The sequence below is a fragment of the Miniopterus natalensis genome, chromosome X (genome assembly GCF_054644295.1).
Source record: "Miniopterus natalensis isolate mMinNat1 chromosome X, mMinNat1.hap1, whole genome shotgun sequence".
Lineage (NCBI taxonomy): Eukaryota > Metazoa > Chordata > Mammalia > Chiroptera > Miniopteridae > Miniopterus > Miniopterus natalensis.
The window spans coordinates 67,129,952-67,156,646 of NC_142103.1; the positions used below are offsets into that span (position 1 = coordinate 67,129,952).

The 26,695-nt window shown below is 50.8% G+C and overlaps 1 protein-coding gene and 1 long non-coding RNA gene across 3 annotated transcripts in view; one reads left to right on the plus strand and one right to left on the minus strand.

The window, feature by feature from the left end:
• Positions 1-26,695, plus strand: part of ZNF185 (zinc finger protein 185 with LIM domain) — a 50,723-nt gene that overhangs the window by 641 nt on the left and 23,387 nt on the right. The window contains exons 2-15 of the mRNA XM_087813332.1: positions 1,653-1,691; positions 1,796-1,873; positions 2,582-2,671; positions 3,598-3,684; positions 4,682-4,765; positions 5,078-5,119; positions 6,506-6,589; positions 6,952-7,041; positions 12,460-12,546; positions 15,568-15,672; positions 16,657-16,758; positions 18,957-19,052; positions 19,890-19,973; positions 25,583-25,780. Of these exons, the coding sequence (XP_087669458.1) occupies positions 2,583-2,671; positions 3,598-3,684; positions 4,682-4,765; positions 5,078-5,119; positions 6,506-6,589; positions 6,952-7,041; positions 12,460-12,546; positions 15,568-15,672; positions 16,657-16,758; positions 18,957-19,052; positions 19,890-19,973; positions 25,583-25,780 (1,148 nt within the window). The 5' untranslated portion in view covers positions 1,653-1,691; positions 1,796-1,873; position 2,582. The remainder of the gene's footprint in view (positions 1-1,652; positions 1,692-1,795; positions 1,874-2,581; positions 2,672-3,597; positions 3,685-4,681; positions 4,766-5,077; positions 5,120-6,505; positions 6,590-6,951; positions 7,042-12,459; positions 12,547-15,567; positions 15,673-16,656; positions 16,759-18,956; positions 19,053-19,889; positions 19,974-25,582; positions 25,781-26,695) is intronic.
• On the minus strand, positions 77-14,061 carry LOC107537969 (uncharacterized). 2 transcript variants are annotated; one of them, XR_015713672.1, is made up of 6 exons: positions 13,872-14,061; positions 12,427-12,532; positions 10,856-11,023; positions 4,481-7,212; positions 2,263-2,451; positions 77-102 (listed from the first exon to the last, which is right to left on the minus strand). It is a non-coding gene; the product is annotated as an uncharacterized LOC107537969 (long non-coding RNA). The 2 variants fall into 2 exon arrangements; XR_015713673.1 differs by lacking the exon at positions 77-102 and having other exon boundaries at positions 2,219-2,451; positions 13,876-14,061.

The following is a 26,695-nucleotide window of genomic DNA, read 5'->3' on the forward strand; positions in this document are numbered from 1 at the left end:
ACACAGAAATTCAGGCTTGCTCCTTTCTCCAAACAGCTGGCAGTTGACAGCAAGTGCATTGCCAGGACCTTTCTCAGGTGGTGGTAGAAATAGTGGCAGCATCTGGAAGGGAGGGATCCAAGTTCACTGCTAGCCCCAGGGGCTGCCTTTGGCAACTGTGGCCTTGCCCTCATCCCTCAATGACTTAGTGCCCACTACCTGCTGGGTCCTGTGCTGAGCACAGAGGAAACAGCCCTCTCCTCAGGGAACTGACATCCTAGCAGGGGCCACACGTACAACTCAAGTAGAGAGATGAACATACAGTAGAGAATTGCAGTTGGTGAGGTTGGCAAGGACCTGCAGAGAGTTCAAGGATAGTCTCTTCATGGGGAGCTTGTTTACTTTAGGGGTACAGGTCTCACCTCTGGCTTTAGTTTGGGAGTACATTTGGAAAGCACGTCCTGGGGTTTTGTGACTCAAGGCCCAGAGAGGGGTACCCAGAAGTCTACATAAACCTCAGCTCTCATTCTTTCCCAAGGGGATCCAGGGCCAACCAGGGGCCATGGCCTAGCCTCCCCAGCACACAGGCATTTTAGCCAAAAATGCTCATTGTGGCTAGAAAGGGTGCAAGAGGCCTTTCTTTCTCAGGTTTCACCCCAAGTGTTCCTGGAACTTAGTCACCTCCAGGAGGCTGTCCTCAGTCAAATACAGGGTCTGTCGAGGTGGAGAACACTGGGCCTCTGTGCTGCCCTTCCTGTCTGCATGAGGCCCCTTAGGCCCAACGCTGCTGCTCAGCCCCAAGCTCCTCTGTCTCTGGGAAGAGTCCTTATCTCTTACACCTGAGCCCTGGCTGCCCACACTGTCAGACCTTGGATCCCACCTCCAACCCTCTGAGTTCTCTGAAACCCCTCAGTTGCTCTGAATCAGGAAGTGCCCAGCACATGGAACCTAGTGCTTTTCAGCCACTGACTAAGCCTTGGCCATGCCCTCAGGTCCCAAAATTCCAAAAAGACTTGTGATGTGGGTGTCTCAGGGGTTGGAGGAGGGGAAGCCCCATAGGAGGGAGAAGAGAGGGTCAGCTGGCCTTGGCTGGCTCATACCTGGGCTCTGCCCCTTAAGCCCTCATGAACTTTCCTGGAAAAAGCTGGGGGTAGGGAATAGGTCAGGAGCCATGGCTTCTGTCTGCCATGTCCTTAGCCTCAAGCCTCTGACCATGGAGCATCAAGCCTGAGCTGGATCAGCTTCAAAAGCAGAAGGTGGGAGGGCTGTCAGCAATCCCACAAAAGCTCTCACTCAGGAGAACTGAGACGCCTGGCAAGCCATGGAGAAGTCAGAATGTGGAGGGGACACCTCTGTAACAAATGCCCAGCCAGAAACCATGCCTTCCTAGGCACCTGTTGTGAGTCAGGGCCATGCTGGTCTGGATCCAGAACAATCAGCCACAGGCACTTTTCCTGGGGAGCATGAGAGAGACAGGCAGAGCGAGCAGGAACCAGGCTAGGGGTGCATGGTAGCTGGCTTTCTTGGGAAGCTCCTGGCCACTCCTATTCCTCTCGTTCTGACTGCACTGGGACACCCACCAGCCAAGCCACTTTGCTGTCATTGGGGACAGGAGAAAGTAGGACCCTCCAGCAAAGCCATGATTCACTTCATGCTTTCTTTCTCCCTGGCAGACCTACAAGCACAAGGGCTTCCACTGGCTATATCATCCGGTAGGTGATGGCAGGACCCTGCCGGCCTCCCTGCACCCACCTGCACTGCCCCCTGGCTTCTCTCTGGGAGCTTAATGGACTGCTTCTTCCGGGCTGTCTTTTAGGGGAGTGTTCACCAAGCCCATAGACAGTTCGTCCCAGCCTCAGCAGCACTTTCATAAGGCCAACGGAGCTCCAAAAAGGTGTGTCCATGGGGCACTGGCCAGCCAGCCAGTGGGGAGTTATGAGGGCCTGGGCCAGGCTCATGGCAGAGAGAATACTCTGCCTGTCACTGAGGTGGTGGTGGCAGCTTTGTTCTTGTGTAGGGTAAGGCCTTGGAGAACAACACAGAGGGGACCAGAGGAGATGAGTGTGTGTGTGTGTGTGTGTGTGTGTGTGTGTGTGTGTGTGTGTGTGTGTGTGTGTTTGCGGGGAGGGGGGGGAGGTGGTGATACAGTTGCACCATGGGAACTGGAAGCCCCCAGGTGTGTGTGTAGCCTGGTTTGGGCCCTCTGGTCTCTGGGAGTCCCTGGGCCACTACTGGTGACCTTGCTCTTGAGCCAGTCCTGACTAGCAGGGAGCTTTGACTTACTGATTGACTGCAGTGAGCTGTGTGCTTTCAGGCACCTTCCCAGTAGGCTGAGGTGGCATACTGTTACATCTTGATGTCAGGCCAAACTCGGACTCCATCAGAAAGGCAGAGCTGAGGGGGCTGGGTCTGCCCTTGGCAGCAGGGCTGCCCTGCTCAGGATGCTGCAGATGTTCTGGGTATCTGGCAGGGCTGAGAGCAGAGAAGAAAGGTCACCAGCATTCTCTCATCCACCTACCATATGCCTGTTGGGCTATGTAGGCAAATCTGGAGGCAACAGGGGGCCTGCAGATGGGCACATGAAAATTCCTTGCTTCTCCAGCATGGCCAGTCTGGTGAGAGCAGCTCCCACTGGGCCTCTCCATCCCTCCTCCTCTGGATACAAGATGACCACTGAGGACTACAAGAAGCTGTGAGTATGTAATTGCAGACCCAATTCAGTTCCCTCCTCCAATGGACGAGTCCAAACACCGGCCTTCTGAGGGCAGTGAGCTGCTTGCCTCTGGGCACAGTCCAGGAGTACTAGTCCTGTTGGCCTGATGTCCCTGCCAGTTGATGATGTGACCTGGAGCCCACCAGAGGGTGACAAGCCCCAGAAAGTTGGATGTCCATGCACACTGCACTCTCATCTGAGGCAAAGCAGGGTGTGCAGGAAGTTTGTAGAAGGGGGTGGTAGGTCTGGAGAAAGGATCATGGGTCATGGCCTTGAGGCTGCTTCCAGCTATGTTTCTTGGACATGCCTCTTTACTCCCCCTGCCTGGGCTTTCAGCATGGGCTGGGCCAGGCCAGGCCAGGCTAAGGCCTGACAATCCTAAGCATGCTGCTGGCCATGACAGTCTATCAGTTATGGGCATTTTGTGCCTAAATCTGAGCTGCTACTTAGATTTAAGTATTTGGGGTTCTCTCTAGAGTTTCCCTCATGGCCTGTACCAAAGGCCCCCTCCTGTGTGCCCAGGCTGGGGAGCTCTGGACAGAATTGTAGGTTGTGCCCATGGTCCCCGGGGGCCCTACATCTTTATATTGTTTTTTCCTTGTCACCATTGTCCAGTGGCATGGAGCAGCTAGGGTATCTTTCTGGAGAAGGGGTGAGGCTTGAACTGGGTCTTAGAGGACAATTAAAGTTGAAACATGGAGAGAGAAGAGGGCTGGCACTCGAGGAGAAAGAAGTGGCATTAGCAAAGACCCAGAGGCAATGATGCCAACATGTTGGTGTTGTTGGAAGTCAGGAAGCCAAGCTGCTGAGGATGGCAGCTTATGACAGAGAGCAGGAGTGGAGGAACAGGGAGGAGGAGTCATAACTGCCAGCATCCTCAATCCCTCTCACTCCCCATCCCTCAGGGCACCCTACAACATCAGGCGCAGCTCAGCCTCAGGGGATGCTGGAGAGGAGGATGTGCCCTTCTCTTCTGATGAGCAGAAACGGAGGTAATAGTACTCACCAGTCATCCCATGGGCAGGGCTGGGGCCCAAGTCTGCACAGACTAGTGAAATAAGAATTGTGCCAGTTGGGGTGGTGAAATATGTAACACTTAGGACATCATTGCTGGCCTATGAGCTGGAAGAGTGGCTGCTAGCAACAGGTGTCATCCTTGAGTCCCAAAACCATCCACATTGCTGGGCCAGCTCAAGGGGACCCTCTTATGAACATTCTATGAGGCAGAACCTAAGTAACAAGGGTTGAGGGACAGCCTCATCTGTGAACAGAGGGTGGAAAGGGGTGTGCTTCAGGACTTTATATCAGTTTATTTAAAAAGACCAAAATAAGCTGCACAGGGGACCCTCAGAAGAGCCCTCTGTGTATGTGTTGTGTGTGCAGAGTCAGTGGAAGGCCTGCATGCCTGGGGGACAGGGCCAGGCTCTAGAGGTTCTAATGCCCCTCACCCCAAAATGAGGCCAAGTGCTTGGGCAGCAGCTAAGACCCAAGGAAATAAAGTTCTCTGGGCTCAGTCTGCCCCTCCCCAATCCCAATGTCTGCCACCCCCTCTGTAGCTCAAGAAACAGAGCAAAGCCCCTGTTGAGGGCCTGGCAGCCAAGCAATCCTAACGGCAGAGTTCACAATGACAGGGATCCCTGTGCCTGGAAGGTGCTGGGGAAGAGCCAGGCCACCTGGCATTGACTGCTTACTCTGACACCAGCTAAATGTGTGATCCTGGGCAAGCCACTACGACTTCCCATACCTCAGTTTCCTCATCTGTAAATCATGGGTGATAGTAACACCTACCTTCCTGGGGTGTAAGCAATGAGCCAATGTGGACTGGCAGCATCCATTGCTCAATAAACAAGGGCTGCACTTCCTTTGGTCTCTTCTTTCCACTGAATGGTCCTCAGAGCAGGCGCTAAGCTGGCTTTGACCCCTTGCTTTGCTGTGGTGGCCAGAGCCATTCTGAGTACCTGTCTGTCAGATGCCCCATTGCCACCACAGGTCAGAAGCTGCAAGCAGTGTGGTGAGGAAGACAGCTCCCCGGGAGCGCTCCTACGTCCTGTCAGCGGCCAAGAAGAGTACCAGGTGAGTTGCACAGCAAGAGATATAGCTCAGCCACCATCCAGTTCCATGCTCTGAACAGTTCCTGTCCCTTCAGGGTTCCGGTATTCCTCTGCTTGGTGAAGGGTGGGGTGAGTGGGCCTTCTTAGCTGGACCTTCTGAGATTCTCAGATGTAGTTTTCTGGAAAACTGAGGGATCTGGCTGCTGCCATCAGGACAGACAAGGTGCTGGGAATGAGAGAGAGGCCCAGGACCCTCTGGGGCAGAGTGGTCATGATGTCACCTGTCTTCTCCATGGATTCTGCCCAACACATCACCTTTCTACCTCCTTTCCAGCAGCCCTGTCCAGGAGATGCAGGCCCCATTCATTGCAAAGAGGTAAGTGTCAGTAAGGGAGGCCTTAGAGGCCTGTTGCTGGCCATGGAGAAGGCTACCTTTTGGCAGGGGTGTAGTGTGGACACTGGGGAAAGGGTCATGGGATGGGGTGAGGCTGCTGTTCCTGAGCAGGGGTAGTTGTAAGGAGCTGACGGCTTCTGTCAGGAGGCCAGGTGAGCACCTGGGTGGCTGTGGTGGCACATATGGCCTCAACATCCAGTTCTGTGTAGGCAGGAGCTTAGCTGAGAAAACACAGCTTGTGGTTGAACTCTCTCATTTGCCAGTAACTAACAGGGCTGGTCCCCTGACCCAATATGGAACCATAGTATTTCCAAGGGCCTCTGGGATTTTGAAGCATAAGTAGTTATGGGGTACAAGGATTTGTTCCCTTGCCCTCCCATTTTACCAGGGACAGGCTGGACAATGCCCATACAGGAGCAATCATGGGGATGGGGTCCAGAGGCTTGTCATTGGGAGTCCCTGCCTGACTGACCAAGCCTTTGGAAGTGACCATGATATTAGAGATGGGCACTAAAGGGTGAAGAGGGTTTAAAAAGGAATGATCAGGACATCAGAACACTTCAGCTGAGTGAGGAAGGAGTGTCACCATTAGGTGAAAAGGACATCTTCTGGGAGAGGAGAATATTTGGAGAGGACAAGGAAGAAACTTCTGGAAAGTTGAATTTTAGGGATATTCCACTGGGTAGACAGGGAAGACCTTCGTAATGAGCTGAGGACTAAAAACTGTGCTGGAAGACCAGAAAGGCTGACTGGAATACAGCCAGCAGAAGGTGGTGTGCTCTTGATGGCTATATTAGGTTCCTGCAGCTGCTATATTCAAGTACCACAAACTGTGTGGCATAAACACCAGAAATGTATTGTATCCAAGTTCTGGAGAATATAAGTCCAAGATGAAGTCGTTAGCAGGGTTGGTTCCTTCTGGAGGCTCTGAGGGAGAAACTGTCCCAGGCCTCTTTCCTACCTTCTGGTGGCTACAGGCAACACTTGGTGATCCTTGGCTTATAAATGCATCACTCCAGTCTCTGCCTCCATCTTCACATGACTTTCACATGTCCATGTGTAAATTTCCCTCTTCTAATAAGGACGTCAGCCATTGGATTTAGGGACCACTCTATTCCATCATGCCCTAATTTAACCATGATAACATCTGCAAAGACCCTATTTCCAAATAAGGGCACAGTCACAGGTTCCAAGCAGACATGGATTTTAGAGGGACACTATTCAACATAGTACGCTGTCCTTATCACAAGGTGGAATCGCTGAGCCCCCAGCCTGGGCCACCTTATGGTCATAGACTCCACTGAAAGAAAGTATGTCCTTCAGGGGCAGCTGAGCAAGCGATGCATCTGTTTCTCTTCTTGCCCAAAGGGTGGAAGTGGTGGATGAGGACTGGCCTTCTGAGAAGAGGCAGGACCCACCTGCTCTGGCAAAATCCCCTCCTGGCTCCAGCAGGTAATCAATCACTCATCTCTGCCTGGGGCTGGTGGCTGCCAGGCCTGCCTGCCACTCAGTCACTGTGGAACTAGGTCACCTCCTTGCAGAGACTCAGAGTCAGTGAGGGCCTATCTGGCTGGATATCCTAGGGCTGAAAGGAGCAAAACAGTCTGGCCTCCAGGAAGAGAGCACTGAACTCTTGTCTGTTTTGTGGTTATCTGTGTCACGAGGTTGAAGTGGGTTTGCCGCCAGGGCACCAGGTTTGTTCACGGCTCTTCTAAAAGTTGGCCAAGTTCAACCTGCCAACCCTGTCCTCCTGCTCCTGCTGGGAAAGGAGGCTCCACAGGCCCCATGCCACTCACAGATGCCTTTTTTGCCAGTGTGGACAGAGGCCGAGCCAAAGTGTCTCGTGCAATTTGGATTGAGCGCATGCCGAGTCTGCTGAGCCCTGCCAGGAGCTTGGAGCCCAGGTGGGTGTTGTGAACTGGCTCTGGCCTGTGAGCTGGTCAGATGGGAGGATCTGGCAGTGGGGTGACAAGGCAGGGTCAGACTGAGCATTGGTGATCTCACTTCAGGCAAGGCCCTGATTTTCCCTGATTTCTGAGCTCTGAGTGTCTGAGCAGATAATGGTGCTCTCTTGCCTGTGAATGAAGAGCAATCAATACCTCTTAGTACTTTGCGCCAAAGCCTAAGTCCTGTTGAGAACACCACCACCCTATTGTCGCTGTTGTTTAAAGCGCCTGCCTGAATTTGGAGCTCTGCCCAAATCCAGGTCTGCTAAAAGTTGTGCCTCTGTGGCACCCTTGGAAGACCCTGAAGCCAGAGGGGCAGAGCACCTATCGCTACAGGTCACTTTTGGGGACTCCAGGAATTGTTCCAGCTCTCATAATGCCACTGCAAGCCCCATTCCCCTCCTCAGCTCAAGCCCCACAGTGATTTATATGTGCTCACAGTCCTCAGGGTCACCTCTGTGCCAGGAGAAAAACAGATCACCTGCCACAGTACTAGTGGAGAGCGAGGCTGCAGACCTTCTCTGCCCAGAGGGAGCAGCAAGACAGCTGGGCTGGGTCTGGGAGAGGAGGGGAAGGGACACCTGGGGCCTTTCTGCCAGAAAGCCCTTCCTCTTCACTCAATCCCTCTTTTGATCCTCCCTGTTTGTCTGAACTTTTATCCATAAGAACTTTTGAACAAGTGGAAATATTTGAGAACTCTTCACAAATGTAGCATTGATGGGACTTGGTGGGTGATAGGATATGGGGGCTGTCTTAGGTTGCTAGAGCTGCTGTAACAAAGTCCCACAAACTGGGTGAATCAAACAACTGAAATGTATTGTCTCCTAGTTCTGGAGGCGGGAAGTTCAAGATCCAGATGTTGGCAGGATTGGCTCCTTCTGAGGGCCCTCTGCTTGGCTTTTAGATGGCTCTCATCTCACTGTGTCCTCACATAGTCATCCCTCTGGGGGTGTCTGTGTCCTGATCACCTCTTTTTATAAAGATACAAGTGAGATTGGATTAGAGTCCACCTCAATGACCTTATTTTACCTTAATCACCTCTTAAAGATCCTATCTCCAAGTACAGGCACATTCTGAAGTCCTGGAGGTTAGGACTTTAACATACAAATTTTGAAAGGGACACAATTCAGCCCAAAACAGTGCACATCTCTGATTCTTCTTTACTTCTCTTTTTTAAAAAAAGTAATGAATAGTTTCATATGCTTTTTAAAACAGAATATATGAGGAAAATTCATTTGTACTATATTATAGATTTGAGAGGCATTTTGACATTTATTCCAGAAAATTCCTTTGAATGTTTAATACCCACTACCTGGCTGTCATAGCTGGGTAAGTCTGCTGCAGCTGCCATAACAGAATACCCCAGCTGGTGGCTCAAACAACAGAAATGTATTGTCTTCCAGTTCTGGAGGCTGTATATTTCAGATAAAACTTGCCTGTAAAGCCCCGGGAAACAGAACTAGAACCAGATTCTGGAATGTTCCAGACACCAGAGGTGTCTCACAATGAGTCAACTTCCTCCCGGAAGAATGGCTGGTTAGGCAGGCATAATGCTTCTCATAGTGCTGTTTTTCTCAGATTCTGCAATCACCAAATATCTGGACCCCACCAGGCAGCTTCCAGGTGAGCTGCTGGCCAGTCCTGGATAGCCTTCCTCTCTAACCTGACCCAGTCAGGCCCTGCACTGGGCCAGGCAGCCATCATCAGTCTCCAATGCCCAGCTCCTGTCTGCCTGCCTATCTGAGAAGTCCAGGCCTGGCTATGACCCTTAAAGAATCCTAGCCCTATGGGGAGCAGTGACTCAACCAAACCCCGGGTCTTCCAGCACCTCAGAAGAAGCTGTTTCATGGCAGAGTGGGACAGAAGAATATCATAGCCTTGTCCCCAGGCATTGTCTTGCTGAGGCTGCCCCCACCACAAGCCTGCCCCTGTTCTGTTCCCCTTGGCTCAAGTCTGAAGGTCAGCTCCTCATCTCATGCAGCAGGCCAACCATGAGAAGCACCCTTGTCTTAGGTTCCAAACCCTTTATAGACTTTAAGGAAGGCTGAAAGGTTGGGTCAGGAATTGCCAAACAAGGATGCCCACAGGCTGTGTTCTCAGGGCTCTCCAGCTCTTTCTTTCCATTGGAACTCCATTCTCGCTCCAGACCCCAGGCCTGCCTGGGCATCCCAACGGCCCCTCAACTCCAGTGTCCACATCTACTCTACTTGTCTCCACCATCACCCACCCATATACACCGCTCACACATGGAAGGGGCCCTCCCTCCATGTCCCCCAGGCTTGGTTTCTTGGGTTAATCTAGTTTTTCTTGCTGTGGGATAACTCCTTCCCACCTTCCAAACTGAGCTCATTTGGATACCCTCTCCCAGAAAGACTGACCTGTGTGAGGGCCCCTGGGCCTGACTGCTGCCCTATCACAGCACTGTTCAAGCTTCCTTGGCACTCTGCCTCATCCAACCAGGGCAGGGCCTGCAGACTGTGCCTCAGCATGCTGCCTCGTAGGGTAGCTGGGAAGCAGTGGGTAAGAATACAGCTTCCAGCACAAGACAAAATCTTGGCATTGCCCCTTACTGGATGTGTGATCTTGAGAAAGTCACTTTACCTCTCTGTGCCTCAGTTTCTTCATGTGTAAAATAGGGAGCAGTGATAACTACGACCTGAGGCTGCCCCAAATACTAAATAGGAAGAGGCTTTGTAAAGTCCTTTGAGTAGTGCCTGGGTGTTGGTATTGTCAGGTGCTCCCCACTAGAGGCCTGCTGATTTGCAGGGCCCTTCTTCAAATGACAAATGATGCCAATATTATCGCCTGCTGGCCTCTGAGTAAAATGCATGTGTGGGCTCTGGAGGAGGAGGTACAGGTATCTCCCAATTTTTGAAAGTTCACCTTCTGCCAGTTTGCTTTTAAAAAAGCCAAAAGGCCTACATTAGTATGTGTATTTGCTAACCAAAAGAAATCTGAAGAGGATTTTTGCTTTTATGAAAAGAGGTAAAAAGCAAAAATAGCATTCAGATCATTGCTTCTTCCCTTTACTCAATTTCGACTTTTGAAAGGTTTCATAGGAACACTCTGCTTTCGGATAGCTGGTGAAACTTGTACTCCCTCCTCCTTCCCCTGCCTCTCTCCCTTTTTTAGCTGATGAGTTGCACACTCTTTGGCACAGGCCGCTGTCAGTCACATTCCCACGGGCAGCTGGGGCTGCACTGGATGAATGAGTGTTCCTGGCCTTCAGCAGCTCTTAGCCTAGCTGAGAACTTCAGATTGGACTAGAACCATCTGGTTGAGGGTCTGGGGAGGTGGCAGGCTTGTGTGGGGCTACAAGGGAGGAGAGGCTGGAAGGTTCTTGAATGCATTTGTTGTGGCTGCTGTGGCAAGGTGTCAGAAACTGGGTGAACTGAACAACAGGGATTAGTCCTCACAGTTCTGGAGGCCAGAAGTCTTAATACAAGGTATGGGCAAGCCTGTATGCTCCCTCCAAAGGCTCTAGGGGAGCATTGTTCTAGAATTTTCTCTTAGCTTCTGGTATTGCCAGCAATCCTTGGTGCTTCCTGGTATGCAAGTGCATCACTCCAATATCTGCCTCTGCCTTCACATGGGTGTCTTCTCTCTGTGTTCCTGTGTCTAAATGTCCCCTTTTTATAAGGACACTAGTCATATTGGGTTGGAACCCACCATACTGCAGCATGACCTTATCTTAACTAATTACATCTGCAATGACCCTATTTCCAAATCAGGTCACACTCATAGATACCAGGGGGTTAGGACTTCAACATACCTTTTGGGGGATGTAATGCAACCCATAACAGCCCCTCTGGAAGATCTCTCATTTGACCTGGGTCTTTAAGAAGCAGTTGCTCAAGGGGATGACGAAGGAGAAGGAAGGTGTTGAGGGAGAGGTGTCAGCTTGGGCAGACTGAGGCAATACTTTGTTCCTATTTCTTCTCTGACATAACAAGAAACACCAGTGAGAAAGTATTTTTTTACTTGCCTGTAACATCCCCAAGTGGAGTGTGTCCCTGCTCCCTGGTACCCTGTGCTTTAGATGGGGCAGAATCAGGCTGGTGACCAAGGGTTTTATGCTGTCATCATCATTGTCATGGGAGGAGACAGGTGGAGATCAGAGCTGCCCATGTGGACTGGGCACCCTCCTGGCTTTCATGTGGGGAAAGGCCCTGTCCCTGGCAGCCCTGCTGTTTCACTCTGGTCATCTCCAGTGTCCCCAGGAGGGACAGAGATGAGTAACCCACTAATCTAGCCCTCCACGAACTCCCAGTCTAGGTTGGAGCCAGGTTCCAGGGTCAACACCCAGGCTCACCCACTTCCCTGCTTTCACTTTGGCTCCTCTGATCACTCCTCCTCCTAGGGACCCTGGAGTGGCCTTTTAAAGTGCCAGTATGATCATGTCAAGCCCTCATCCCCTACTTTAAGCCCATCCTGTGGCTCCCCTTTGCTGCACCATATCTGGTATCGGCATTTAAGATACCTGCCAACCTCCACCCCCCCCCCCTTTCGCATCTCCCTCCAGCTGGGCTGGGGGCTTCACCAGGGCAGGCCTGAGGCTTGCCCCCATCTGGACCCCCAGTGCCCAGCCCAGTGCCCATGGGCAACCAAAAGAAGAAGTGGACCTAGGGAGGTGTGGTTTGGGGTGAAGTCAAGGAGCTCTAGGTTCTCTCCAGCTCTGGCCACCACCATGGCCCAAGGCTACTGGGTATCAGGCCCTGCAATGGAGCCAAAAAAATGAATCAGACTTGAAGGGATGTGTGCTGTCACCTGCAGGCCTGGCTCTGAGCACAGGAACCCTCAGAGGGACCTACTGAGTACTGAGAATGTCTGATCCTCTGTGGGCTCATGGGCCCACTTCCCGTCATCCTTCAGTCTCTGCCATCCCTCTCCCACTGGCTCTCACTTTAAATTTGGTTTATAGGTTTCCTAGGCATCTTATTCATCATCAGTCTGCATTAGGCCATGAGCTCAGAGTTCCTACTGGCCTCACAAATAGCCACTTTGGACACTCCAATCTGGCCATAGGCAGTGTTTGTGGCAGCAGCTACAGACAGGGTGTTGGGGCTGGGTGCTTCTGTTTTCACCCAAAAGGGCTCCTCTCTGTGCCTGAAGGGGGCTGGGTTTGAGAGTGTGAGACTGGTGAAGGGGCCCTTCACTCCCCTTCCTCTGGAGCCTGGAGGTTGGTGGCCCAAACTCAGCTGCAGCACCAAGAAAGCTCAAGGCGAAAGAGAAGCCAAGAGGGGGAAAAAAAGCAATGGATCTGGGTGTCCACTTCACTAGCCAGGAGTCTCTTGAGGGAGAACACCCTTGGAAGCCCAGAACAGTTGGGGAAACTTTTCTTACCAGCATCTCTCTGGCTCTCTCCTTTGGCTACAGCACAAGAGGTGAAGAGATTGTCCGCCTACAGATCATGACGCCGGGGGCAGGACTCTGCCTGATGGCCCCAGACCTGGAAGGAATGAGGTACAGGGACCCTGCTGCTGTTCATGCTCTTTCCACACCATTTTAGAGACGAGGTTAACAGGGCCAGCAGGCAAATGATGAGGCCTGGAGTCTGGTTGGTGGGAGACATGGTCGACCTGGGCTCTCTGTCCCCATCTCATTCTTTTACTTCACAACTATTGGGGAATAAGCACTTGGTCTGTGGGAGCCAAGCTCCACTCTAGGTACCCAGCAGAGTCCCAGCAGACCCCCTGACCACAGGTGCTGACTGTCTGGTGGGGAAGGCAGATGTAAACATGAACCAGCTATGGTGGCTCAGTCCTGCGGAGCCCTGAGGACCGGACAGGCCAGCCATGCTGGGTGAGGACATGGGGTTTGCAAAGCCCCATGAGGTCACTGGAGCAGTTGCTCTGCCTGTGTGAGGGGAGCCACTGGGAATGGGGTGGAGTCACTGGGTCAACCTAACAGCTCATGATGCCACCGTGTCCAGTGCTGGAGAGGGTGAGGGACAGGGGCCACAACCGGAAGGGAGCACATCAGGCCCAGCCCTTGCCTGGGGAGAGTGGGCAGATGGCCAGGAAACAGGAAGGTGGAATTCAGGGGGTTAGGGCCTGGGCAAGAGGAGGTCTGAGCAAAGAGGGGCCACTTCTCCCTGGAGGGACAGGCCAAGGGAAGAATGCCTCCCTGCCTCTCTGCAGCACTCTCTCTCCTGCTCATTTAGTTATTCACCCAACTAGTGTTTATTGAGCCCCTACTGAACATCTGACCTCAATGTCAGAGCCTGGGAGGCAGCTGTAAGGCACCAGGTCTGGGACCCTGCCTTTTGAAGCCTGGAGTCTGGGAGGGATGCCAGAGTATATGCCCAAGATAATCCCTGAGGCACTGGGAGCTCTGAGCAGGGACCTCTCACCAGCATGGGGATGAGGTGGTTAGGGAAGGCTTCCAGGAGAAAGTGGCATCAAAGATGAGTCCTAATGGATCTTCTCCTTGGCTCCTCCTCTGCAGTCCAGCCCCAGTCAAGCACTGAGTCCTGTCCACTCTATTTTAGAGATATTTCTGTCCCTACTACCTTCCCCTGGGTCCAGGCCTCTACCATCACTTGCCCAGCTGTCTGTAACTGTCTTTTAGGGCCCTGTCTCCAGACCCTCCTCCACATCTCTACCTGGGTAACATTTCTAAAAGGCAGAAGCAGTCCTGCCAGCCCACTGGGATGCCTTTCCCCTCTGCATTTTTCAGTCTCATCTCAGATGTCCCTCCTCTGGGGAACCTCCCTCCTTGCATTTCTTTCTGAGGTAGTATCTGTGAAGGACTTTCCCCACTGAACTCTCACAGTGCTGTGTTCATACCTACACCAGAGAATCTTCCACACAGTTGTCCTCTCATGGGTCAGTTTGCCCCAAGAACCTTGAGCACCTGGAGGGCAGAGACTTCATTCCCTTTGGATCCCAGCACAGGGCATGGCCTAGAATAAGAATGTAGGAGTGTTTGTTACTGGAATGATCAAGAATCATCCAGTGAGACAATGTCTTTAATCAGGCAACACTGGAAGCCACTTCATTGGTTTTTCTAAGGTGACCAGTCTCTGAGAAACAGGGGCAAAGTGACTCCTAGAAATGCAGGAGGAAACCAGGCTGCCTCTGAAGGAGCCATAAGGCCTCTGACACTTGATCTGGGAGTGGCCAAGCTCATTAAGAGCTCTTGGACTGCCCCTCTCCCACTTTCCATCAGAAAAATCAAGTTGGAGAGAAAGAAGGAAAGCCAGAATTCTCCAAGCCTTGCCCTGCCCCAAGTAGATGCAGTCACTACGTCCATTTTACAGATGAGTAAACAGACCCTGAAGGGTCACATGGCCAAGAGCAGGCAGATCCAGGACTCCCACCCAGGCTACCTGACTCCCACCCTGCACCTTTGCTCCATAACTCACTATACTAGTGGGAACCAAGGGGAGAGGTGATATAAATACTTAGTGTTTTTTGTATGGATATATGGTGAGATTATTTGTATGCATCCAAACGCATATTACTAGGAAGAGTTCGATGGTTTGTGGCTGAGGTTTGGGAGAAAGGTCAGGGCTCAAGATATTTCCATGTTATATGCAGACAGATGAAAGCTGAAATAATGGGGCTCAATGTTGATTTTTACATGGGTTACAATGTCAAGGGAATCAAGGAGAGAGGGGATGGCAAGTTGGGCACACACCAAAGTGTGGAGGAGGCAGCTGGCTGGTCTGGAGTAGTCAGGTCTGGCCAGGTTTAGCATTAGCTACCGGAAGACCAGTCTGGAAGACAGTGGGGGTTATGGGTCAGGAGCACAGAGGAGAGGTGGGAAGAAGCAGAGAGGAGCAGTTGATGCCATGGATGCAGAGGAAGCGGTCAAGGTGTCAGAGCATGCAAATGGAGTTGAACACTGGGAACATCAAAGTTTAAGGGGCCGAAGAGAAAAAAACAAAGGAGACTGGGAAGGTGTGGCAAAGGAAGTAGAGTGTGGTGTCACAGAATCAGGATGGATGGATGGGGGAGAGAAGGTGGAAATGTCCCACTGGGTCATTATTATTGTCTTGAATGGCAATAATAATAGGAGTGTCTCTGTTGGGTTTCACACTATGGGGCTCTCTGATGACCTCAGAGAAAACAGAGGGAGGTTGAATTGGGAGGTTAGGATCAGTCTTACACCACAGAGGATTATAGTCCAGAACTCCGAAGTCAGACTGGGTTCAATTCACAGCTCTTCCCCTTGTTACCTATGAAACTTGAGATGAGTCACTTGGGCTTTCTATGCCTCATTCTGCTCATCTGGAAAGTGGACATGGATAATAACAGTGCCCCTGTTGTGGAATTGATGTGGAGAGTTAATGCGTGCAGAGTCATGGTCTGGCCCTCAATCAACAGTAGTTATTAGTAATGAGATTTTGAAACTTGGCCAATCCTGCAATATCAAGTTTTAAGCTCTTTGGAAACAGCTGGCATTTAGGGATGAGGTAACTGCCTCCACCTGAGTGTGAGTGGCTGCTGAGTGGTTAACTTATGTTTCTTTCTTTCATAGGTCTTCCCTGGACTTCAAGGACAAGGGAACCTTCAGCTCCAGAGAGCCCAAGAGAGACTTGGCTGGTGAGGAGGCCCTTAAGGGCCCCAATCCAGACTCTGAAAGGTAACTCAGCGGAGGGACAGAGAGCTCACATGGCCCTCAGTCTAAGGTCCATGGTTGGAGCTGGGACGAGGACTGCCCTACTCACCGTGTTCACAGTGAATATCTGTTGGAAGAATGAATGAAAGAATACATGAGGCCTGGAGAGGGGCAGACCCCTGCCAAAATCCCTCAGGAAACCAGTTGCACAGGAAGATGAAACTTCAGGCCAGGCCACCCCCACTCCAGCCCTTGGCCCAACCTCACTGTGTTTTTATGTCATTGAAAGCACTCCTACCAATGGCCAGGGAAAACAAGGCCTCCAAGTTCTTGTCAGTATGGGAAAGTCAGTGACCAAACAATGCATGGGCTCCATCAGAGCATCTAGAAGGGACTTCCAGGATGACCTGTGCACAAAGGGAAATGTGGGGGGAGGGGCAGCAAGGATGGGAGGTGGAGGCTTGGTGAGGAATGATGAGTCCAGAGGGCATGGTTGTGCCCAACCTTCCTACAACCATCTCACTGATCAGGGGAACCCAGGTGTGGTGATCAGTGGCTGAGAGTTGGGCATTTCCTCAGCAGGAAGCTGGTGCCAGTAGTGGATAGGAGCCACCATCTTCTCAGTATGGAGCCCAGCACCCCTAGCTGGGACTTAGCCGTGGGAATGAGGGAAGGGGACCAAGGATGGGTGAAGATTTGTCTCTGCCTCAGGATCTATGGTTTAATTATTAGTGGCTCCAAATGCCTGTGCCTTGTTCTGTTGGCCATTGCCCCCCACTCCATTGTGCCATCCTCCTCCTGAGTTTTCTGGCTCCACTCCTCCTCCCAGCCCAAAAGGTTTTGGAGAAAAGCAGAAATATTTGCTGATATTGGCCTGGTTCCAGTTGGAGCAGTGCAGAATGACAGCCCAGGGCCTGGGCTTCTGGTCCTTGAGACCCACTCTCAGGACGTCTAAGTTAGATTAGCTCAAAATCCAATCAGAGTCAGCAAATGCTTCTCTTTCCACAGCAGGTCAAGTGTACAGTCAAGGGATAGCAACATGGGATCCAGAGCCATAGGCTCCCCACCTGAAGTCTTGGCTGGAGCAGACATCAGCTCTGGGAGAGAAGGGTGAGCTGCACAAGGGAAGCAGGTGGCCCCAAGTTGTTGATTCTCTCATGTCCCTGGTGGCAGGCCAGAGTCAAGCAGCTAAAACTGCTTGGGCTGCTGGTCATTTCCCTACTGTTTCTCCCATCTCCAGCACTTCAGCCCCCACCACATCCTTTGTCCCTGCAATTCCCACTTCTGGGAAGTACCTATGCTTGAATCTTACTCCTCCTCTTGGCTCTAAAACTCCTCCAGAATAGGCACCAGGGCCCACTTGCAACTGAAGGTCCAGCTCCTGCTTGGGTGGGCACTGGGTAGATAGAATGAATGTGTGGGGAATGAGTGAAGGGACAAACTAACAAATGAATGATCAAATGGTGGATGAATTGGTGCCTTCTTGCTTTTTGGCTGAGCTCTGAGAACAAGCTAGAAGCTGCTTTCTCCCTTCCCATGCAAAAGCCCCAAAGCCTCCTTTTCCTGCCCCACCTTTCTCCCCTGGCCAGCTCTGCACTGAGCTTTAGTGAAAGGAAAAGCAGCTGCCCCAGTGAGACAAGCTAGAAGACAAGCATGTCCAGCTGGGCTCTAAGGTCTTAGACCTAGGTAGAATCAGGAGCCACTTCATCAGTAATTTGGGGAGTAATAAGATCCCATTTGTCCCCAAGTGGTTCCAAACCAAGCATGAGTCATCCTGGTTGACAAACGTTAGGTATGCAGATGTTCACACAGATAGTTCAGCTCTGAGCTGTGCTAGAACGTTTATAGTTCAGAACAGATGGCCAGAAAAGAATGGCAAAGCCAGTGTCTGCAGAGAGCCTGACTGCACCCTGCCTGCCAGCACCCTGCCCTAGGGCAGTCAAGCTACAGAAGGCATCCCAAGGGAGAGCTTCTGCTGATTGCTTCCCCCACCAGCCCTCCCAGCTGCCTGTGCTTCTTCAAGCCCCCTGGGGTCTCCCTGCCCTCATTAACTTGACTAGTTTGCAACTGATGTTTGGACCCAGAGTCCTGACTTCCAAATTCAGGAGCCCAAGCCAACATGGGAAGGGGACAGCAGGCCCCAGCCTTGGACCACAGTGCCTCAGCAGGTGCCAGGAAAGGCCATTGGGCCAGGGCCTCAGTTCTTTGATCTGTCACTTATGGTGACTGTGCAAGAGCCAACACCTGCAGCCTGCATCACTGTGTGCTGGCCAGCAAGTCATGCAGATTGACTCAGTTGGCTGGTGGCTGTCATAGAAGACTTCTGGTCCAAAGTGATAGGGTCTAGTTCTTGGCTGCTTCATTTTGTAATATTCATCCAGATCATCCTTCTTGCTTACACTCCATCACAAAATGAAGTTTTTGCTTTCAGTTTCTTTAAAATGAAGCCAAACCTCAAATTACATTGCAAAATAAGTTGAAGAATCTTCTAGATTTCTATGATTTTTAACCCAGTCTTTTATATCGTCTTATCTATACTGATTTTGACAATGATTTTTAAGAAACTTGCTTTTACTGTCTTTCCAAAAAAAAAAAAAAAAAGTTATTTCTCATTAGTTTACTTAATAATTTAGTGATTATGGTTACAAGTGGTGTGAATGGGTTTAGGAACAAACACCAGGAACTCTTAGTGAGTGTGCTACATAAGTGAAGGGTACAGGCCTGTACAGGTGATAAGATACCCTATGAGCTGCGACTGCTTGGTGTGGTGTAAGAGTCAGTTTTCCTGAAAGACAGAGAATGTGGCCTACCCCTGGGAAGGCCAGGCAAGACAGCACCCACTCAATCTGTTTCAAGTTTATGGATAAACTTGATGGACTCAGTATTAATAACAGGAACACTTTAGCACATGCTAAGGCTCAGGAATTATTCTAAGTACTTGGCATCTATTAACTCATTTACTCTTCTCAGATAACTTGTGAAGCAGACACAATTGTCATCCCCATTTCACTGATGATAAAACTGAGGCCCAAAGAGGTCAGGTGATATGTCCAAGGTCACACAGCTGAGAAGTAGCAAGACTGATTTGAATCTGGGCAATGTGCCTCCAGGGAGCATGGACTTAGCCACTAGGCAACACTGCACCAGTGGCAAGCAGCTGTGAGATCTGAATATTGTGCTCTGAGCATCTGTTTGAGCAGCTCCTCAGTTCCCAGCCTTTGTCAGTGTCAGAAGCTACCCTCTCAGGAGAAAGTAGACATACAGACACAAAGTTCTGAACCCAGACTGAGCCTGGCCTCCTTCCACAGGGTATACTTAGCTGCTGGCTTCACCCCTCTCTTGGATGATGAGGATGTGCATGGTGCCCACTCTCATCCTCACAAACGTGGACCAGCGGCCACCAGGTAAGGGTGGGGTGACTATCTGGTGGTCATTCCCACTTCCAGATACAGCCTTCATGGTTCAGCTTCAGCTCCAGTGCCCCAGAATACCACTCACATTTCTCAGCTCCATGCCACCTTCTTATCAGGTGATCACCACAAGAGAGGGAAGGCTGGGAGGCTCCCCAACCTGCAGCTCAACACCTGCAATAGGAGCAGTGAGGGAGAGAGGACAAATGATAAGTCAGGGGACCCAAACAGCCCAGCACCTACCCTAGGGACCCAAGTTGAGATGGCAGAAAGAGGACATCAGAAGGCAGAGCTTGGGAAGAGATTCTGCTAGGAGGTCTCAGTCTCCTGTAGGGACTGCAGCATAGCTCAGCAAGGAGGGTCAGGGGGAGGAATCCCAGGGAGCATGTGGAGGCAGCTGGGGAGGGCACAGGGCTCTAGGGGCACAAAAGTACGATGGGAACAGGTTGTGCCTTCCCAGGCTACAGGCTTCTGTCCTATTTCATCTACTAATCCACCAGTGGGAATGGCCATTTTGCTGTGGTATACAGAGCATTTAGTAAGGGACAATCTTTCTGGACTCCCAAAACATGCAGGTCAGACAAGGACACTGAAATCCAAAATCAGGAAACTTCCTCAGGGGTAGAGCTTTGTCTTGAACACAGGTGCTAAGGCTACAGCCAAGGCCCACAAGATGTTATCACTCACAGTGGCATCTGTGCCACACTAATGGCAGGACTGAGGCCACCCTTTACTGACAGGTATAGGCCCCCCTTTCCTGTGAGAAGGCACCTGGGCCCCCAGTCTCCTTTGGTCTGAGGCCTCAGCGGGCCTGTGTGCTTTCCCCCTCAGCTCTGGTGCCACTTTGGCTTCTGCTGTACCAGCTGACAGGAAAAGCAATAGCCCAGCAGACATGGAGGAGGCAAACTTGAAGAGGTAAGGTATCAGCCAACAGAGCTGAGCTTCTGTGGTGGAGAGAGGCTGCTCAGGTTTGCATTAGCCTTTGGCTGGAAAGTGAGGCCAGCAAGGCCTATGAGCTGACCCAAGGCATATGGCAAGGGCCAAAGCCCCAGCTGAAACTCTCTGGCCTCTGCCTCTGGGTCCATGGAGCCTTCCACTACATCATGTTGCCTTTAGCCAGGAATTCCTCCATAATCAGGAAGTCACCTACTCTTTCAGTCAGCAGCCACTTGGACAGCAAGTGCCTTGTGCTAGAGGCTGAAGCACATAAATAAATCAGACATGGCTGATGAAGGGCAAAACCTAGCCCAGACAGGAACAACATATCATGCTGGAGCAGGGGAAGAGGAGCAGGCATGGTAGCTTCATGGGGAAGGTTGCTTTTGAGATGACTCTTGAAAGGTGAATAGGAGTCCTCCAAGCAAAGGGAACAATATATACAGAGGACTCCAATCAACCTGGTGTTACCTGGGCACTGTATGTAACTGAGTTGACTCGCACTGAGGGTCCTTGGGGCCGGGGGGGGGGGGGGTGATGGTGGAACAGGAGGCTTATTGAGGTAGGCCTGGGCTGATTGGCTTTTAATACCAGGTATTGTTAGAGATCACTACAGTTATTTAACTGCACAGCCCTCTTCTCACAGTGCTTCATACAGTCCTCCCCACAATCCTGCGAGATTTGCACCTAATTAGAATGAAAAAGGCTTGGAACCCAGGTCTCTGTGCCTCCTGGGAAAAACAGTGCTCTGAAAGAAATAGCCAGGGTGCTGAGATAGAGTGATGGCAGTGAGGAGGGCTACTGCTTACGTGGGTAGAGAGAGGAAGGTAAGTCAGAGGAGCTCCTTTAAGGAGGAGAAGAAACTAACTCTAGGAAGAGAAAGGAGAAAAGAGCTGCATATAGGGAACTGCAAACCTAAAAACCTGGCAGTGGGAACGTGCTCAACGTGTTCCAAAGCATAGAGTGGCTGGAACCTAGCCAGGGGGACCGTAGATGGAGCAGGGCCTTGGTAAGTCATGATAAGGAGGTTGGATCTTATTTCAAGTTTAAGCCAAAGAGGAACATGGTCTAATTTAGGTGTTTAAAATATTAGTGCATTTTTGCATTTTCACACCACCCTGCAGTTACATTTGTGATCTCCACTGAAACTGAGATGCTGGGGGGGGGGGTGTAGGCAAAGGATCTCTAAAGTATGAGGCCCTATTATGTGACTTTTTTGTTTCAAATTGCACTGACAATAGAGTGAAGAAAATAGCTGACACCCATAGTGTGCTTTGCTACTTGCTTTACAATCTTCCCAGCAACCCTGTGAAATTAGTAAGATGGAGAAATGGAGGCATAGAAAGTTTGTGATTTGTCCAAGGGCTTACAAGTGGCAGAGCTGAGTCCCAATGCAAGAGGCTCTAATAAAAACCTCAGGAAAAAAACTTTAAGAAGCTAGTTTATGAAATCTTTTCTTTGGAGCCTATTCTCAAGGCCCAGAACCAGTAACTTAGCTGATTAATGTGTAAAGCATTCTGTATGTATGATCTCACCTACTATTTCCCAAACCTGGGTAAGGACCTGACTTCTGATGTAGTTTAACTGTGGAGGAAACAGAGGGCTCCTGTGAGGAGCAGAGCCAGGAACAGAAGCCAGATATGGATAACTCTAGAGCACAGGCTGGGAACTACTTTCCCCTGATGTATACAAGTTTGCAAAATCAAAACATGCTTTCTTGAACACAGTGTTTCGCAACTCTGGCTGCACTTGAGAATCACTCAGGGAGTGTTTAAAAAAAAAAAAAAAAAAAAAAAGAGCTTCTTGAGCTCTATGAAGAGATTAAATTGTTCTGGGGTGGGACTCCGCCATCAATATCTTTTTAAAAGCTCCCCGTTTATTCTCATGTTCAGTCTAGGTTGAGAACCATTGTTGTAGCGTAGTGGTTCTGAACCAGGGGCATCTCCCCTGTCTTCCCACCCCGTAGGAGTCACCTGGCAACGTCTGCAGACACTGTTGATTCTCACAGCTGGGAAGAGGGTGCTACTGGTAAATAGTGGATGGAGACCCGGGATGCTGTCCAAAGTCCTACAATGTACACAGGGCAGCCCCCACCACAGAATTACCCAGTACGAAATGTCAGTAGTGGCGTAGTTGGCAAACCCTGTTCTAGAGTTATCACGATTTCTATGGTAAACCAGGAAATTCTGGATTAGGAAGGGGAAAAAAAGGTCAACTCAGAGAGAAGCTAACAGTCTTCCAGGGGTCTGGGCAGCGAGCGCAGAAGATGTGCACCTCCATCTGTTCGCATTTAGTTGGGCAATAAACCTTACTGTGTGCACCTGTGCCTGCCTAACTGCCGTGGGCTCAGCGTGCGTGAGTGCCTGAGTGCTCGCGTTGGTGCGTGCTTCCGCTTGCGCCAAAGCGTGCGTGCGTGCGTGCTCCAGCGCCCCAGCTTGGAAACCTTCCTGTGTGCGCCTGTGCATGCGCCTCCTTCCAGTGTGTGTACGCCTGCGCGGGCCGCCATTTCCTGCAGCCGCAAGTTCTGGTTGCAGTGCATATCGGGAAATGCGACAATCCATAAAGCGAAATGGCTGCCCTGGGCGAGAGCGGCTTCCCCGACTCTTCTCTTGAGGCCGTGACGGCGCCGGCCTCCAGATGGCGCGCGAGGATCATAGATGGGCCTGGCCGCCATGATGGCCCCCGGCCTTTTCCCCTTTGGCCTGGGGAACCCGGCTTCCACTGTCCTTGGGAGGTGAAGCCCCTCCTACTGCCGCAGTCCACGCGGAGGCCAGAGAGAGAAGGGGAGCTGGCTGCCCTCGAGGAGGCAAAAGGGACTCTTGTGGCCCCATCCTATTCGGCAGGGTGCCCTGGATTCAGTCATCCCTGGACTCTGGATCCTGGTCTTCAGAGCTGTCCGGGGGCAGGAGCTATAACACGTATAGAGGGCAGCTTGACCATCCGCCCGTAAGGGAAACCCGGGCAGACCTACCTGCTCTGGGCTCTGGGGCTCGGTGGGGAGAGGCTTAGTTCCCAGGAGTTGGATGAGAAAATGTGATGGGGGTGGGCGGGGAGACCTTGAAGGTCAGTGGAGCTGTCCCAAACTTGAGGAATTCTGCCCTATTCTAACTTGATCTTGCTTCATCACACGTACAGGAAGAGGTGGTATGATACAGTGATTAAGAGCATGGAATCCTGTGCTTGGTATCAAATCTAAGCTGTGTCACTTACTCGTCCTGTGGCCTTGGGTATCTTGTTCATCAACTCTGTGCTTCAGTTTCCTCACCTTTAGAATAGACATAATCATAGTTCCTATCACACTGGGGTGTTGTGAGGGTTAAATGGGTTTGTGTAAAGCATTTCCTGGCACAAAGTTTATAAAAACCTAAAGCCAAATAGAGCAGCCCCAGAAGAATACCTCCTTCCACCATAACTATTCAAGGACATTCGGCAAGCTGGCCTCTGCTCCCCTTTACCAGCTTTATTGGCCTAATTTCTCTTAATAAGACAGAGTAACTCATATTCCCCCCACTGAACTTTTTAAAAATATTTTTTATTGAACTTTAGAGAGGAAGGGAGAGGGAGACAGAAACACCCAAGTGAGACACAGACATCCATCAGCTGCCTCCTGTACCACCCCTGCTGGGAATCCAGCCCACAACCTGGGCATGTGCCCTGACCAGCCCACAACCTGTCAGTGCATGGGACGATGCCCAACCAACTGAGCCGCACTGGCCAGGACCCCACTAAACTTTTGTTTTTAGGCTTTACATCTAAAATATAATGTTTTCCTCTTTGTTATATTGCAATCTGGGTATTTCAGGTTTATGATCTTGCTGCATAAAGAACAGGTGAACTTTAAGCTAAGCACATTTATTCACTGTGGACAACTGTTGGCAAACAGTGAAGGAGTCTATTGGAGGTAGTGCAATAAAGGAAGAGGGTGTTCTTTCACATGCAGAGAGTGTGATTGTGTCAAGAATCAGATTGGCAGTATCTGTATTAGGCTACTAGATCTTTGATCTACTTACAGCCAGGAGTATTACCTTGCCTATCTCTAAACACTTGACTTTAAGATAATTCATTATGGGCCTGGAATACCTCTAGGCTGTTACATTGCTCAGCAAGACTTCCTGTGACACTTTACTAAGATTTCCTTTTTATGGATCAGATGGGTTAAACCTCCTATAACTGTAGTAACTCTTCTCTGAGGCCAAGGTCAAAGGAGCCTTGTTCATCCACTTGTCCCTGTGTTGCAGTAGACCCGCACATTGCTCTTTGCAGCGAATCTTGGCTTTATTCACAAACTTGATGAGGACAACCTCTATTACCATAATTCTATAGAGGACATGGGATGGAACAGGACTCTGATTAAATCCATGGTAAAACTAGCTCAGGGCTCCCAGAGTCAGGAGACAAACTCTTTAGGCCTTCTGGGTTTATCTTTGGCTCAAGCATGTATGTCACAAGCAGAGATGAAGTGGATGTATCACGGCATCCTTCTGGCTAAAGGACTGGCATTATGTAAACAGGCCATTTTTGGCATCCTTCTGGCTAAAGGACTGGCTAAGGGATGCAACAGATCATCGGTAGAAGCAGCACAGAGAGGCGCACTACTCACTTGCCTGCAGATCTGCCAGGTACAGCTGGAGGCAATATTTGGCTTGTCCCTGCTGGGATACTTTGGTTCCCTCCACCTGAGGCTGAAGAGTCACATTGCTTTCAGGGCATACTCTCCAAAAAGTATGGTCACTGCTCCCCTGTTATTCCAGCTTGGAGGCAGGGAGCCTGCCTACTATGGGATTTACTTTCATAAATAAAGAGTCGCACAGCTAGAGATACAGCTGGTGATGTTGTCTTCTTGTCCTCAGGTAGCCCCACCATCAATCGAAGGCAGGCTGCTGATTTTGGGATGTTTGAGTTCAGGATGAGCCAGAATCAAGTGATGGGGAACTAGGTTTTCATTTTATGGAATGCTGGGCTCATGCTGTCAATAACCTGACTCAGCCTTTTCCTTTGGCCTAGTGGGCATATGACATTTTTGTTGCCTGAGGCCACCAGGCAGCAGCACCATCACACAGGATAGAGGTTCTGGAGGAGGCACCAGCTGAGACAACAAAACCCTTGGAAGCACCTTAGGATGGGGATGAGGATGGGGATGGGGATGGGGATGGGGATGGGGATGGGGATGGGGATGGGGATGGGGATGGGGATGGGGATGGGGATGGGAGGTGCAAACGTTGGTGTGATGTGAGGCCAGGGAAGAAGGAAGACCTCCCGAAGAGCTCGATGCATGGGACATCCAGGAAGCCACTCTCTCCCTGCTGAATTCAGGGGATAGCAAAAGCATCCTTTGATCTTTTGAGCTCAGGCTTCACCTGGTACATGTGAGTTGGCCTTTATCTGTGGGAAGGGAGTAGCTGTACTGGGGGTCCTCCTGAGGAAGAGACAGATTGCTCCCTGATATGGATGCCATGCTGGGATCCTCTCTGTCCCACTCTCCAGGAGAGAACCCTGCTATGCCCACAGAAGGTGACATCAGGGCACAGTGGGTGAGCAAGGACTAGTCCCACAATGTTTGCTCCATAAGGGCACTCATTCTTCCTCAGCTCCTTGGCTGATTTTGAGGAGAAGAATGTGGTCACCAACCTGGGAGAGACCTGGCAGGAGAAGCCTGGAGCCCCAAAAGGTGGCCAGGGAGACCCAGCTGCACCCACACAGCAGCCCGAAGACCCCAGCACTCCAGAGCATCAGAGCAGTCCCAGAAGACCCCAGCAGCTCATGGATTTGGAGAGCCAGGCCAGCAGGTAAGAGCTATACTGTTCTGGGCTCCTGCCTGCCCAAGCTGGAATTTTGTCAGGTTCTATAACCCAGGTGGGGCCTGCTTTCACCTCACGTTCATGCTAGTGCCTGGCACAACACACACGCAGGTGCTAACCCTCTTGCCCCATATGGGGCTAGAATGGTAACTCCCTGGGCATGGAGCAGTGTCAAGGGGCTTCCTGTGGTGCAAGGAGCTTAGATGAGGCCAGCTGTGGGAGCAGGTGTCTATCCTGAGAGATAAGAAGCCCTGGCTAATTCCTGAAGTGTGGAGTAGGAGGGAGGTCTCCCATAGTATACATGCACTTCAAGTTGGGGGTCCCAAGTAGAGTGAAGGCTATTTGTGTGTTGACAGGAAAGGGGTTGTGGTGAGTGAGAGAAAGCAACAGGGTGAAGCACTGAGAGGTCAGAGTGAGAGAAAGCAAACATGAGTAAGCAAGCATTAGAGAGAGTGACAGTGGGTGGCATTGAGAGTGGCAGTGGGATTGTGATTGGCAATATGTTGGTGTATATCAGAGTGCATGAGTGAAAGGGCAAGTGTGACTGCGACTAGAGGTGACCATGTGGTATGGGTTGAAGTGTTCAAATCAAGGCTTTCTTGACAGCATCTGAAATGCTGGGCCCTACAGTTCATACTCTATACACCTTACAAAAATGTTGACAGATTGTTGAGATGCAGCAAGCTTGTATTGCTTGGAGATTTCAGAAAGAACAATTGAAAGCCCTTACCATTTCCACAGATCCAAGTAAATGGTTTCTCACATAAGTCAGAAATGCTAGAAAGGGAGAGCTGAGACTCTTACTACCCCAGGAGACAGGAGATGATACTTGTAACTTCTTTTCCAAGGATAAAATAAAAATGTTCATCCACCCTCATGGTACTGGGGTTCTTATACTGTAGC